Source organism: Ricinus communis, chromosome 8 (genome assembly GCF_019578655.1).
Source record: "Ricinus communis isolate WT05 ecotype wild-type chromosome 8, ASM1957865v1, whole genome shotgun sequence".
Classification (NCBI taxonomy): Eukaryota; Viridiplantae; Streptophyta; class Magnoliopsida; order Malpighiales; family Euphorbiaceae; genus Ricinus; species Ricinus communis.
The window spans coordinates 21,540,290-21,555,725 of record NC_063263.1 but is presented as its reverse complement, the minus strand read 5'-3'; the positions used below and the strand labels follow the sequence as shown (position 1 = coordinate 21,555,725).

The 15,436-nt window shown below is 32.2% G+C and overlaps 1 protein-coding gene across 3 annotated transcripts in view; it reads left to right on the top strand.

Annotated features, from left to right (window-relative positions):
• The window catches only part of LOC8268706 (non-structural maintenance of chromosomes element 1 homolog), a 31,411-nt gene extending 16,828 nt beyond the window's left edge, over positions 1-14,583 (top strand). Inside the window, exon 9 of one of the 3 annotated variants that reach the window (XR_001535394.3) lies at positions 14,110-14,269. Coding sequence is in view for 2 of the 3 variants with exons in the window: in XM_002521607.4 (XP_002521653.2) it covers positions 14,110-14,317 (208 nt within the window). In the remaining variant the exon portion in view is untranslated. Of the gene's footprint in view, positions 1-14,109 lie in introns of all 3 variants that reach the window. The other 2 variants (XM_015720832.3, XM_002521607.4) reach the window with 2 other exon arrangements.
• The last annotated feature ends 853 nt before the right edge of the window (positions 14,584-15,436 follow it).

Below are 15,436 nucleotides of genomic sequence, written 5' to 3'. Positions count from 1 at the left end.
CGAGAATATATTTTTGTGGTTGAGACAGGTTGCATGTCTCGAAATTTAATTGTATCTAACAACCTAAATTGCACGGAAGCGAGAATCGTGATGCGACACTAGAATACGAGATTTTCTAAAAAACTAGGAACCGATATATATATATATATATATGCTCCTTACAAAGAACCAATTCCATCTCAAACTCAACCCAGATTTTCAACATCTGATGTTCCAAATACACTTCAGAATGTTGATTACCAAAGTAATATCCCCAGACCAGTTTACACTGATCCAAAGAAAGATGACGAAGATATAGAGATAACCTCTACCCCATCTTCACCATCACCATCAGCCATAACCCAAAACCTTGAAGCAGATATCAATATGATTTCAAAAGAGTTTGAAATTGACAAAAAACTCTTGCATGAAGATTTCTATTCAAAGAAAAACCATCTTAAAAAACTTTGGTTTTTTAAGAATTTTCTAAAAGAGAAGGATAGTATACAAGAAACATACTATCAATTTTGCATTCAAAACAAATCCCAAATCAAATTTTTTGATTGGTTTCAAATTTACTGCAAAGAAAATGGTATTCTTTATCCCTTTAAGGATAAGACCATTTGTCCTGTCACAGTAAGGAACAAAGCCCCTGAGTGGAAGGTAGGAGAAAACCTAACTGTCCAGTCGGAACATCCTCCCCTTAGGAAGATAACCATTCCTAATGGAGAGAGTGAGATAGAGGAGGTTGATTTTCTGTTGGTAGGCGAAGACCTAGATAGGAATGTCAAGAACATTGTTCAGCAGAACAATTTCTCAAATACCTGTCTAAACACTATAGGAAAGCAACTGGTTAGGATAGAAAACCAGATTCAAAAACCTCCTGTAGTTGTGACGACCTCTCCAATCCCCAATACTGGTCAACCAAAAGAGTCGAACCAGTCAGAAAAGCTTAAAAACCCAGTTTTTAAGGCATATCAACTTACAAAGCCAAGTCAAGACCATTTGCAAAAGCAAACTGAGTTTGCCAAAGCAGTCAAAGAAGAACTAAGTAGATTAGCAACCTCTGAGTCATCCAAAAACCTAGTACCTGATACTCCTCAAAGTAGTAGGAATATCAGTGCCATAGGACAAGCCCAAAGCGATGAGTCTAACGATTCAGAGCTTGAAAGCCCTATTCAAAAACCCTTCAATATCAACAGATTGGGAATCCAATCCCCTAGATTGGCCTGGAATACTCCTAGGAGTACTGCTCCAGATCTAGGTATTGAGAATAGGAACAACATCCTAACCCAGTCTAGATTCAATGCCTCTTCTGTCTATGAATGGAATATAGATGGAATGTCTGAGTACAATATCCTTGGTCTCTTGCAACAGATGACCATTGTAGCCAATGCTTACAAAACCCAAAGTGGTACCTCCGATAGAGCCATTGCTGAGCTCCTGATAGCTGGATTTTCTGGCCAGCTTAAAGGATGGTGGGATTATCATCTCACTCAAGCACAACAACTCCAAATCCTAGGTGCTATCCAAACCACAGTAGAAGGAACTCCCATTCTAGATGAAATAGGAAATCCAGTTGAGGATGCAGTGTTAACTCTAATCCTCACTATTTCCCTTCATTTCATAGGAGACCCTTCTCTGCTCAAAGACAAAAATGCCGAGCTCCTTAGCAACCTTACCTGTAAGAAGCTTAGCAACTTCCAAAGTTACAAAGACACTTTCCTAACCAGAGTCATGCTTAGGGAAGATTCTAGCCAACTTTTCTGGAAAGAAAAGTTCTTAGCCGGTTTATCTAAGATTTTAGGTGAAAGAGTTAGGAATACCATAAGAGAAGCCCATAACGATCAAATCCCTTATGATTTCTACACTTATGGTGAGTTAGTTAGTTAGTCTAACCCAGAAAGAAGGATTAAAGATTTGTCATGACCTTAAGCGTCAAAGACAGCTCAAATGGGAAATGAAAAAACTAGGCAGAAACTAGGTAGTTTCTGTAACCAGTTTGAGTACAACCCAATAGAGCCCTCTTCTAGTTGCAAAGGAAAATGCAAAGTTGATTCTTATTCAAAGTCTTTCAAAAAGAAACGATTTTCAAAACATAGAAAGCCTTCTAAAAGCAAGGAAAATTTCTATAAAAAACCGTCTTCTTCCAAATTTCTTTCAAAATTTCCAAAGAAAGATTCCAAAAAAGATTTTTCAAAAATTACATGCTTTAAATGTGGTAAGAAAGGCCATACTTCAAAGTATTGTAAGTTTTCAAAGAGACTCCATGAGCTCCAAATAGAAGAGGAGGTTTTAGCAAAAATTTCTGCTCTTCTAGTTGATTCTTCTGAATCAAAGTTCTCAAACAGTGAGGAAGAATTTCAAATTGATGAAATCAAAACCTCAACTGATTGTTCTGAGACAGGTTCAGAAAGCTCTTCTAAGAACATTAATATGCTCACTAGGCAACAAGAAGCTTTTCTTGAAGCTGTAAAGCATATTAGTGATCCTCTTATTCAAAAACAGGTTTTAATAGAGATTTTAAAAACTGAATCTCTGGTTTCCTCTTCTAGTAAGAATACTTATGATCTTACTATGATTTTGGACAAAGGGAAGAAGTTGAAAAACCCTCTTCCTACTGTTCAGGAACTCCAGAAGGAGATTAAAACCATCAAAACAGAACTCAAAGAGTTGAACGAAAAACAACAAAATGATTCTGTTTTGCTTCAAAGCCTGATCCTTAAACAGAATAGTGATTCTGATTCTGATGAGGAAAATGATTTTCAAAACCTTGAAGTTTCTAAAAATGTTCCTGAAAACTTTATCAATGTTTTAAAGGAAATTACTTCAAGAAAATATTTGATTCAAATAAAGCTTGTTTTCCCTGGTGATTTCCAGATAGAAACCATCGCCTTGTTTGATACAGGAGCGGACCTCAATTGTATCAACCGGTTCCTAAAAGGTTTCATCAAAATAAAAGAAAGGTCGACTTCACCAATTCTTCAAAGAATTAAGATTGCCAGAAATCAAGCCGCAATTCTTAATAACAATATAGCTTTAAAGAATGTTTTTATTCTTACAAAGGATCTTCAGCGAACTGTTATTTTAGGGACTCCGTTTATCAATTTGATAACTCCCTTCAAAGTAACAACTGCTGGAATCATTTTCAAAGCTAAAGATTCAAAGATTGTTTTTCCTTTTTTAGAAAAACCAAAAAAGAGAAATTTGAATCTCATCAAAGCCCATTCTATTTACAATTTTGAAATCAATGCTTTGATCAAAGGAAAACAGACCCATCTTTCTCATCTTCAACAAGATGTGGGTTTGAAAAGAATCCCAGATCAACTGCAAAATGATTTTATTCAAAAAAAAATTTCTGATTTTCAAATAAAAATTGAGAATGAACTCTGTTCTGATCTTCCAAATGCATTTTGGAATCGAAAGCAACATATGGTAGATTTGCCATATGAAAACAAATTTTCAGATAAGCAAATCCCTACTAAAGCCATACCCATTTAGATGAATGAGTCTTTAGAAAGCCATTGTAGAATCGAGATTAGAGATCTTTAGTCTAAAGGTTTGATTTCAAAGTCTAGATCACCTTGGTCTTGTGCAGCTTTCTATGTCAATAAGAATAGCGAGATAGAAAGAGGAACTCCTAGGCTAGTGATCAACTACAAACCTTTGAACAAAGCTCTAAAGTGGATTAGGTATCCTATTCCCAACAAAAAAGATCTTCTTCAAAAACTGCATTCTGCATTCATCTTTTCAAAGTTTGACATGAAATTGGGATTTTGGCAAATCCAGTTGATCCGAAGGATCGGTACAAAGCAGCATTCTGAGTTCCATTCGGTCAATATGAGTGGAATGTGATGCCTTTTGGATTGAAAAATGCTCCTTCAGAATTTCAAAAGATCATGAATGACATTTTTAATCCATTTTCAAAGTTCTGCATTGTCTACATTGATGATGTTTTAATATTTTCAAAATCCATTGAACATCATTTTAAACACTTAGAAACATTTTTCTATGTTGTTAAAAAGAATGGTTTAGTGGTCTCAAAGTCTAAGATATCTCTTTTTCAAACAAAAATTAGATTTCTTGGTCATTATATCTCTCGGGGTACAATTACTCCAATTGAGAGATCTCTTGCTTTCACTTCAAAGTTTCCAGATAAAATCTTGGAAAAAAACTCAACTTTAAAGATTTCTTGGTAGTTTGAATTATGTTATGGATTTTTATCCTAATTTAAACTGTCTTGCAAAGCCCCTGCATGATAGGCTAAGGAAAAACCCCCCCTCCTTGGACCGAATAGCATACAAATATAGTCCAAAGCATTAAAAAACAAGTTTTAGAAATTCCATGTCTGCATCTAGCTGATTCTTCTGCATTTAAGATTGTAGAAACGGATGCATCAGAGTTAGGATATGGTGGGATTCTAAAACAAGTTTCAAATTCCAAAGAGTGTATTGTCCAGTTTACTTACGCTCCGGAGCGATACTCGAAAAGAATTATTCTACTATCAAAAGGAAATCCTTTCGATAGTTCTATGTATTTCTAAATTTCAAAGCGATCTTTTAAATCAAATTTTTTTTTTAAGGATTGATTTCAAGTCTGCAAAAGAAGTTTTACAAAAGATGTCCAAAATATTGCTTCAAAGCAGATTTTCGCCGGTTGGCAAGCAATTGTCTGTTTTTTATTTTGAAATAGAATTTATTCGAGGAGAATCAAATTCTATTCGACTTCTGACTAGAGAGTTCTTGCAAAAACAGGAGTGAAAAATGCCACGAAAATCAAAGTCCAAAGAAGAAAAGTCTACGGCTAGTTCAAAGGCCCAAATTCAAAGCCCGGTGAAGGAAGTTCTCCCTTCAACTTCAAAGCCTATCGGGACACGAAATTATCCGGAGGAAATTGATCAACCAGATCCAGTTCAACAACAAATGGATCCTTCCAAAGCTGATCAAGCCCAACAAATTCAGGAATGGTTTGCTCGTGAGACCACGAATTCCTTGAAAAATTGAAGAATATAAAAGGCGGATGGTTCAATCCTTATCCGAACCATCTTGAAGCAAATAATTCCAAAGCTGAAGCAACTCCAAAGTCGTCCTCCTCCTCTGCGAAAGGGTAAAAGTATACTTTCTATCCCTTTTCAAAATCTGAGATAGAGATTTTCCCTCGAAATCTATCTCGAAGTTCAAATAGTTTTCAAAACCAAATTCTCGGAAATTGTTTTGACTCAATCAAAACGGTTTAAAACAAATGAGTATTTGGAAAACCAATTTTCAAAATGTTTTACTTGATTGAGGAAGGATTCGTACATAAAGCCCTTCTAAAGCTGGTTTGAAAGATTTTTCCTCCAGGGATGGTTTTTTAAACCTGGAACACTTCAAAGCCTCAGTCTTACTACCAGTCAATCCCTCGAGGTTCGGCTCCGTAAAGTTTAAACATTTCAAAAGACAAAACCCACAAAGACCCTGCATATTGAACATGCACAATCCAAAGAATCCTTCACCCGTCCGATTGGGGTATGGATTTACACTCCCTCGTTCCTTTCCAACTTCTATCGAAAGAACCTACCCTTCGAATCTAAACACCTCCTTCACTCTGGGATTACGGCTGGTTCAATACCTTTCTCATTTAAAATGAAGGAAGAAGTCACTCCTGGCTCTTCTACTTGACACCAGTCTTATCCAAACCTCCAAAATCCCTCTTGGTTCAAGCGGTGGGTGGAATTACTACAGTAATGTCCACGAGACCATCATTCCGGAGGTCTTACCCTATTCAACCTCTTGAAAGCAAATTACAAACCCAGCTCAGTAGAAAGGCGTTTTCCCCTTCTTACAATACATTCAAACTTCTTTTGCCACGGGTATGTGTATGGTACTTTCACTTCAATCTATTACCAGATGGTGAAATTACACTTATCCGAAGATTCAAAGTAAAATGGTGGGACAAATTCAACCACCAGGACAATCTGTCCCTTAAAGCCGTTCAAAATTTCCTGACCAAAAATAGCTTCTTGCCTCCCCCTAAAGAACAAACAACGTTCTTGGCACAAAAGTAATTTCTCCTTCCAAAGCTTGCTGCTGCCAAGACAGAAGAAGATTTCCTACAACTAATAAAACAGTTGTCTGAAACAGCTTCTTCCAAAGGCAAATCCAAAGCTTCATCATCGTCCTCTTCCAGTGCCAGTACTGCTACATTTGATTTGGATGATTCAGCTGGAGACGATTGTTATGGGATATTCAAAGTCTCATAAGGTTATCTCCTTGATAAAGCCCATGGGTTGAAAACCGGAAACGGCAGCCCAAGGATCTTTGTAATGGGCTTAAAGCCCATATCAAAAGCCCAAAAGAGAAAAAGAAAAGAAAAGACAAAAGAAAAGGAAAAGTCAAAAAAGCAAAAGAATCTTTCAAAGCATGGCCGACAACTTTCTCAAAAGGTGGTTGCCATTATCACAAGACTTCAAAGACTTCAAAGACAAGTGGAAGACAACTGGAATCATTTCTACTCCACTAGCCAAAGCATCCAAAGCCCGTGAAAGGTATCCAAAGCTTCGAGACCTCTATATAAATAGGAGACCTCCAAAGAAGAACGTAGAACTTGAAGTAGGCAGCATAGAGAGATAAGCTTTTATGTTATCTTGTTCTCATCAAAGCGAAGAAATATAAGAGTGAAAAGAGTGAGTAGAGAGAGAGAGAGAGATCTTGTAACTCCTCTTGTAAGTCTATATTTTCTTCTGTTTCAAAGTTTATCTTCTTTATCTATCTTCTTTTTTTCCCATCATCAAGCGTATGCTCTGTGCTTGCCTCGTCTGAGGATCCTGCACAACAAAAACTTGCTGATCTCTTTATCTTCACTGCTTTGAACATGGACATATAAACAACTTTGAAAGCTTTAAACAAACATACAACTTTGTCAAACTTTGAAACAGAAGAAAATATAGACTTACAAGAGGAGTTACAAGATCTCTCTCTCTCTCTACTCACTCTTTTCACTCTTATATTTCTTCGCTTTGATGAGAACAAGATAACATAAGAGCTTATCTCTCTATGCTGCTTACTTCAAGTTCTACGTTCTTCTTTGGAGGTCTCCTCTTTATATAGAGGTCTCGAAGCTTTGGATACCTTTCACGGGCTTTGGATGCTTTGGCTAGTGGAGTAGAAATGATTCCAGTTATCTTCCACTTGTCTTTGAAGTCTTTGGAGTCTTGTGATAATGGCAACCACCTTTTGAGAAAGTTGTCGGCCATGCTTTGAAAGATTCTTTTGCTTTTTTGACTTTTCCTTTTCTCTTGTCTTTTCTTTTCTTTTTCTCTTTTGGGCTTTAAGCCCATTACAAAGATCCTTGGGCTACCGTTTCCGGTTTTCAACCCATGGGCTTTATCAAGGAGATAACCTTATGAGACTTTGAATATCCCATAACAATCGTCTCCAGCTGAATCATCCAAATCAAATGCACCAGTACTGGCACTGGAAGAGGACGATGATGAAGCTTTGGAAGAAGCTGTTTCAGACAACTGTTTTATTAGTTGTAGGAAATCTTCTTCTGTCTGGGCAGCAACAAGCTTTGGAAGGAGAAATGACTTCTGTGCCAAGAACGTTGTTTGTTCTTTAGGGGGAGGCAAGAAGCTATTTTTGGTCAGGAAATTTTGAACGGCTTTAAGGGACAGATTGTCCTGGTGGTTGAATTTGTCCCACTATTTTACTTTGAATCTTCGGATAAGTGTAATTTCACCATCTGGTAATAGATTGAAGTGAAAGTACCATACACAGGGCAAAAAGAAGTTTGAACAAAATAGAAGAAGCGGGGGAAAACGCCTTTCTATTGAGTTGGGTTTGTAATTTGCTTTGAAGAGGTTGAACAGGGGTAAGACCTCTGGAATGATGGTCTCAGGGACATTACCGTAGTAATTCCACCACTGTTTGACCAGTAGGGGATTTTTGGAGGTTTGGATAAGACTGGTGTCGAAGTAGAAGAGCCAGGAGTGACTTCTTCCTTCATTTTGAATGAGAAAGGTATTGAACCAGGCTTGCTGGTAATCCCAGTAGGTGAAGGAGGTGTTTAGATTTGAAGGGTATGTTCTTTTGATAGAAGTTGGAAAGGAACGAGGGGAGTGTAAATCCATACCCCAATCAGACGGGTGAAGGATTCTTTGGATTGTGCATGTTCAATATGCAGGGTCTTTGTGGGTTTTGTCTTTTTTGAAATGTTTAAACTTTGCGGAGCCAGTAACCTCGAGGATTGACTGGTAGTAAGACTGAGGCTTTGAAGTGTTCCAGGGTTTAAAAAACCATCCTGGAGGAAAAATCTTTGAAACCAGTTTAGAAGGGCTTTATGTACAGAATCCTTCCTCAACTGTTAAAACATTTTGAAAAATTGGTTTTTCCAAATACTCATTTGTTTTAAACCGTTTTGATTGAGTCAAAACAATTTCCTGAGAATTTGGTTTTGAAAAACTATTTGAACTTTGAGATAGATTTTGAGGGAAAATCTCTATCTCGGTATTTTGAAAAGGGATAGAAAGTATACTTTTACCCTTTGCAGAGGAGGAGGACGACTTTGGAGTTGCTTCAGGCTTTGGAATTATTTGCTTTGAAGATGGTTCGGATAAGGATTGAACCATCTGCCTTTTATATTCTTCAATTTTTTGAAGGAATTCAGGGTCTTGCTGAGCAAACCATTCCTGAATTTGTTGGGCTTGATCAGCTTTGGAAGGATCCATTTGTTGTTGAACTGGATCTGGTTGATCAATTTCCTCCTGGATAATTTCAGTCCAGGTCCTGATAGGCTTTGAAGTTGAAGGGAGAACTTCCTTCACTGGGCTTTGAATTTGGGCCGGCTTTGAACTAGCCGTAGACTTTTCTTCTTTGGACTTTGATTTTCGTGGCATTTTTCACTCCTGTTTTTGCAAGAACTCTCTAGTCAGGAATAGAATTTAATTCTCCTCGAATAAATTCAATTTCAAAATAAAAAACAGACGGAATTGCTTGCCAACCGGCGAAAATCTACTTTGAAGCAATATTTTGGACATCTTTTTGTAAAACTTCTTTTGCAGACTTGAAATCAATCCTTAAAAGAAATTTTTGATTTAAAAAATCGCTTTGAAATTTAGAAATACATAGAACAATCGAAAGGATTTTCTTTTTGATAGTAGAATAATTCTTTTGAGTATCGTTCCAGTGAGCAGAAGTAAACTGGACAATACACTCTTTGGAATTTGAAACTTGTTTTAGAATCCCACCATATCCTAACTCTGATGCATCCGTTTCTACAATCTTAAATGCAGAAGAATCAGCTAGATGCAGACATGGAATTTCTAAAACTTGTTTTTTAATGCTTTGGACTATCTTTGTATGCTGTTCGGTCCAAGAAGGGGGGTTTTTCCTTAGCCTATCATGCAGGGGCTTTGTAAGACAGTTTAAATTAGGATAAAAATCCATAACATAATTCAAACTACCAAGAAATCTTTGAAGTTGAGTTTTTTCTAAGATTTTATCTGGAAACTTTGAAGTGAAAGCAAGAGATCTCTCAATTGGAGTAATTGTATGTCTTTATTTGAAGAACGATGCTCTTTAAAACATTTTTGTCATTTAAAGAAATCGTGATATTTGGAAAACAATTGAAAGAAATAGGTCTTTTATTGAGACTCGACTCAACAGTACCTAACAAGGAATCATAGAAATTTGTAAACCTAGCATCCCTAAGGACTGCTAATATGGATGTATCTAAACCTTCTCTGGTAAGGGGCTTTATTCCTACCTGGACAAGGCCTATATGGATATACTTATAATCCTTTTCCATATGCTTTTGGAGGGTCTTTGGATTTAAGAGATAAATCTCTTCAGAAGGCTTTGAAATTTGAATGTCTCTTTCTTCAGTTTTGATTGTAAAATTAGTCTTGAAGAGAGGGAACTTTGAAAACTCAAAAATTTGTTTCTTTTGGACTTTGGGTATTTCCCAATCATCAATATGCTTTGAAAAATCTTCAATAGTGATTTCTTCACTATTTACTAGACCTTTGTACCTCGATGATTCAGAGGCAGAAGAATTTAAGAAAGAAGAAGATCTACAGAAGAAAGGTTCTAAATTCATTTTAAAATAAACTAAAATATCTTTCTAGACAAGCCTGGACTACTCTCGCCTTTTACGTCGTCTGGTCTTTCATCTAGCATAAAATGAACAGAACATGCCTATAGGAAACCTGATGCAGTATAAAATGAATGTAAAATCTTTATATATATATATAATGGTCATGTTGATAATTATATAATTACTATAGACCAAGAGAAGAATAATGTATGAAAAGATATACAAGTATATAGAGACTTTTAAATATAGAACAATTAATGATTAAAAATATTTATATAATAGAAAATTACATAATAAGAAAGAGTTAAGAATCAACTATAAATAGAAAGCAAAATAAATAGGAAAAACATTAAAAAGATTTCTCAAAGTAGAAAATCTAATTAAAAATTCAATTAAATGGAAATTTTTTGTAATTTTTTTAAAATTTCATTCATCTTCATACTCAAAGAATTAAAATATTTTATTGCTCATCTAGTTATGGCAGTTTGAACATGCTTCAATGTTTTGACCATTGCGCTTTCCATATACCTAAGGTTGATGCAAAACTTGTTGCATATGAAACTTTCAAGAGCTAAAAATCAGGAGAAGGCATGTTCAAAATCTTCTTCTAATGTTAATACCACTAATTTTAATTGATCCTATCTGTTGTGATCCAGTGTGATAGTTTGATCATAATTCACTTAAAAACTTGAAAACTCCAGTTTTTAGGCTCTAAATATTATACCAATTTCTATTCTTAAAATCATATATGGCTTGCTCTTATAAACTCTTCCAAGTAATATAATTTATTCTCTAAACTTCAACTAATTATTTTTGTTCCACATGAGTTTTTTTTGCCCCGGATACTTTTTGCATTGTCCATATATACTCCATAACTCTTACCATTTGTATTGCTTCATAATTTTATCTTAATTTTCATACATTAACTAAAGATTTCAAGTCCTTGACTCTTAAATTCATCTTCATGCTTTTCTCTTCATCTTGTATACTTGTCCTAATGATCACTTGTCAATAATTTACTAACTAATAATCACAACACTAAATAAACTAGATAGTAGTAATAATATTTTGCATTATCAAAATCACATACGAGCTTTTGAGATCAATAAAAATTGTACTGAATTTAATTGAAAAGTTTTGAATCCATTGGATTTGATTGAGCCACATTTATCAATAAACAATCAAGATAAATCAGTTGCTTGGTGGATAAAGTGTTGTTGCCATTTCTTTAAATTTTTTATCTATTATTTTTGTTTCAAAAAACTATTATCAGATTCAATAAAATTAAAGAAAACAAAAAATATTATCAATTGGTTTAGCTTATTTGTTTCTGCATTTTTATTTTTAGCATGAAGTAAATTGAAACATTGTAGCTCAAATTCTAAAAAAAAAAAATAAAAACAAAATCAAATTATTAAACCAAATAAAGTACAAGTGCCTGATTAACATATTGAAACTTTATATATTAATTATTTAATAAATTATGCATTCTACATCTTAAATTATTAATTCGCATTATATGCCATGTAGATGATTATGGAAATTCTTAGAGTCTTCTTTTTCTTTTTCTTATGGAAAAATTCCAAATATCGAGAAAGATACTTAAATTGCTTTATTTATTTTTTGATATTTATAATTCAATTGGTTTAATAATATATGCTTCCTAAAATGTTTATACGGTTTTAATTTCATTGTAAACATATATCATTTAACTATATTTTAAAAAAATTTAGAAAGGTTAAAAATTTATATATATTTTTAAAATAAAACAAGCTTTTGAATAACTAATAAAATATATAGCATTGACTTTGATACATAGAGAATGTTTGATTCAGAAGTTTGATGAAGCTGATAGTTGTTTTTTATTAAACAACTATATTAAAGCGTTTGGTAAAAGTTTAAGAAACAACAGCTGATAGCTGATTTATTGCTAATCAGCTGCTGATTGTATCAGCTCTAATTTAGAGCTTTTTCTTATCAGCTGATAGCTGATTTGATTTTTTATTTATTTGGTCACTATTATTCTTATTTAAATTTATTAACAATAACTTACTTTAAATTGATTTCATATAATTAAATTTTTATATTTTAAAATAAATAATAATTATTTTAAAATTATTCTTAATAGCTAAATAATTATAATATTTAAAATTATGGTATTTGAAATTAGAAATTTTTCTTAGTAGAATTTAAATTTAATTTCTACTTTTAAAATAATATTTTATAAATATTTTTAATAATAAATACAATTGAGCTAAAGAAAATTAACTATAAAATTTTTAATTATTAAAATTATTTTTATTAATTTGTATCATTAAATATAATATAATAAAATAAAATATATTTAATTATAAGTTATACATTCAATGGTTATTTAACATACTAACAGCAACCGCTAATAAAATCTTACCAAACGGTTTAATTTATCAGCTATCAGGTACCAGTTATAAACCACTAGCTACCTGTTGTATTGATCAGCTGAACTAAATAGGCCCTAGCTATGAAGGTACTTAAAAATAGTCAATACATACAGATTATCCAAAATACTTCTCTAGAAGTTTAGGAGAGTGATAAATTCTTTTTGTATAAATTAAATTAAGGTGTTGTATTTTTAAAAGAAAAATTCAAAATTGTATTTATTATGATCTTTGTACACTTATTATTTGGTGTACCGAAATAAAATTATATTTTGGCAAAAAAATGTTTTTTTAAGAAAAGTTACCTAATATAATGTTATGAGTTATTAGATTCTAAACTCATATTATTAAATACGGATAAAATGATATTGATGACTGATCTGAGTGAGAAAAATTAAAAAAATAGTGTGTGAAGTTGTTAAAATTTGACAATCAAATGTTTAAGTTTTTAAAAGTTATAATTCAGTATGTGAAACTGGAAATTTTTAAAATTAAAGTGTATAGAACCAGTAACATTATAGAAAAGAAGTTGGATAATTATAAAAATGCTATATATACTTGTTAAAATTTAACAATTAAGTATTTACATTTTTAAAAGTTATAATTTGGTATGAATTTAGTAAATACTTACAATTGAGTGTATATAACAGGTCAATAGCAATTATATAGTTGTAATTTTAGAATACATTATCAACTTAGTAGATTAAAAAAATAAAATATTAAAAAAGTCTTTAAAAATTATCTACTTGTAATAGATTAATATACCGTTCTTACTATCACCATCATTACACTGTTCTATTCAACTTTGAGCACACTTTTTTTTTTTTTTTAACTCATCACTATAAACATCTAAAACAAAAGTGATCATTATTGAGGATGATATTTTAACTATAATGTTAATTACTAATATATCTCCTTATGACATGTATAGTATTTATTTATATATTTTTATCTATCTTGTAAATATTATTGTTTATATGAAAAATTTACTGTTTTTCATGTAAATATTATCTTTTATTATGAAAATATAATAGAGTTTTATTTGTCTATATTGGATTATATATATATATTAATTGATTTCACACATTTAAATATTGATAATTTTTAATTTTACATACTAAATTATAACTTTTAAAAAGTTTAAACACTTGATGATTAAATTTTAACAAGTTGGAATACTATTTTGTAATAAGCTGATATTGATAATTTATAAACTGTTGTTGACCTATTATATACACTCAATCGTAAATATTTATTAGGCTCATATACTAAATTGTAATTTTTAAAAATTTAAACACTTAATAATTAATTTTTGATAAGTTCAAACACTAATTTTATAATTATCCCATCAGATTGAAAATGGTTAAATTTTTTTAAATTTAGACATTTTAACAGAGATATATTTTTTATCATAAATTTACAACCATGTATCTCTTACTCTGAAAACACATACTAAAATTGTGAAGAAGTATTTTTTTATATATATATTTATTCCTAATTTAAAAATGATAACGCTAGGAACCTTTCTTTATTACTCTTTCTTTCATACTCTTTCAGAAGAATTTGGTACCTGCTGCCGTTGTAAATTTTTTTATAAGTTACATGTTTATCATTATATCTTTTAATGTCATTTTTCTAGAAAAACCATAGAAGAACTGGCCCTTATAGAATTCAACTCCAGCTCATTCAAATCAGAGTCTGAAAACAATGAAGCTAAACCAGAAAATTCAGAAGCCACCGAGAAGAAGAAGAAGATGAAAGAAAGGACACCAAGAGTCAAGAGCCGAAGTACTCATGTCAGAAGACCCTCCACAAGGAGCAGATTCAAATCGAAAGCCCACCAATGATGGCATTGGTGAACAGGGAAGCAAGCAAAATTCCACGGACCTAATTTAGCTATCTATATTATTTTCCCCATTTTCTGCAGCTCTCTAGGCTTTCAGAACAATGAATTTTTGACTTCTAGGGCTCCTAAATTTTCATTTTGGACTTTTTTGTGGATTATCTTTGTCATTCTCTCATTTGATTGATGACAAAAAGGGGAGAAAATGGTTGTCTCCATGCAGGCTTTATGAATCTCTTTATTAATGCAAGATATATGATTTTAATATTAGATCAAATATTCAGGGGGAGCCTAACTATATGTGCTTGAAAAATTCTGGACATTTCTTTTTGTGGGCTAATATGCAGAGAGAGCACAATACTTTTTACATATTTTATAAGTTATTTCGCTCTCTGATTTTCTTAGCTTTGATAAAATTTGAGTATTTGTGTTTGTTGAATATCGTTTAACCTGTCAAACCACTTTTAGATGAATTGGAAATTTGCAAAGTTTTTGTTATGATAAAAAAGTAGGATATTATTATCTTAATGATATGCGAAATAATATGGTTCTGCATAGCTTGTTTGTAAATCTATCTTGCAGGTTTGAGAAATCAAGAACTTGAAACAATTATAAATAGTGATCAAACAAGGAGATTAAAGCTTCAAGATTAATAAAGTACTCGGAGAAGATGATATTAATGGAGAAATCAAGATATCAAAATGCTAAAAGACTACTGACAATAAAAGAAGCCAATTGAAATAAATAGAGTTAGGTCTTTTGTATTGGTAAAATAGAATTAGTAGTTTCGCTTATGGAAAATCTTTTAGAAGATATTATCATAATTTCACCTGATTTGAATCAAGATTTTCTACCTATATTAAAAGAAATTAGTAAAATATTGACGAATTCTAATAACAAATTGCTTTTCTCGATATTTAGCGACGGACTTATAATGAAATAGTGATAGAATAAGCATTATGAAAATTATTATACTTTAGTAATAAAATAAGGATTTGTAACGGTATAGTGACAAAAAAATCTACAAAGAACAAATTTCATTACTATTCAGTTGTAAAATAAATTGGTGTTGATTTTAATAATAGATACGAACGAATTTTTAGTTACTAATTAGAGATAGACA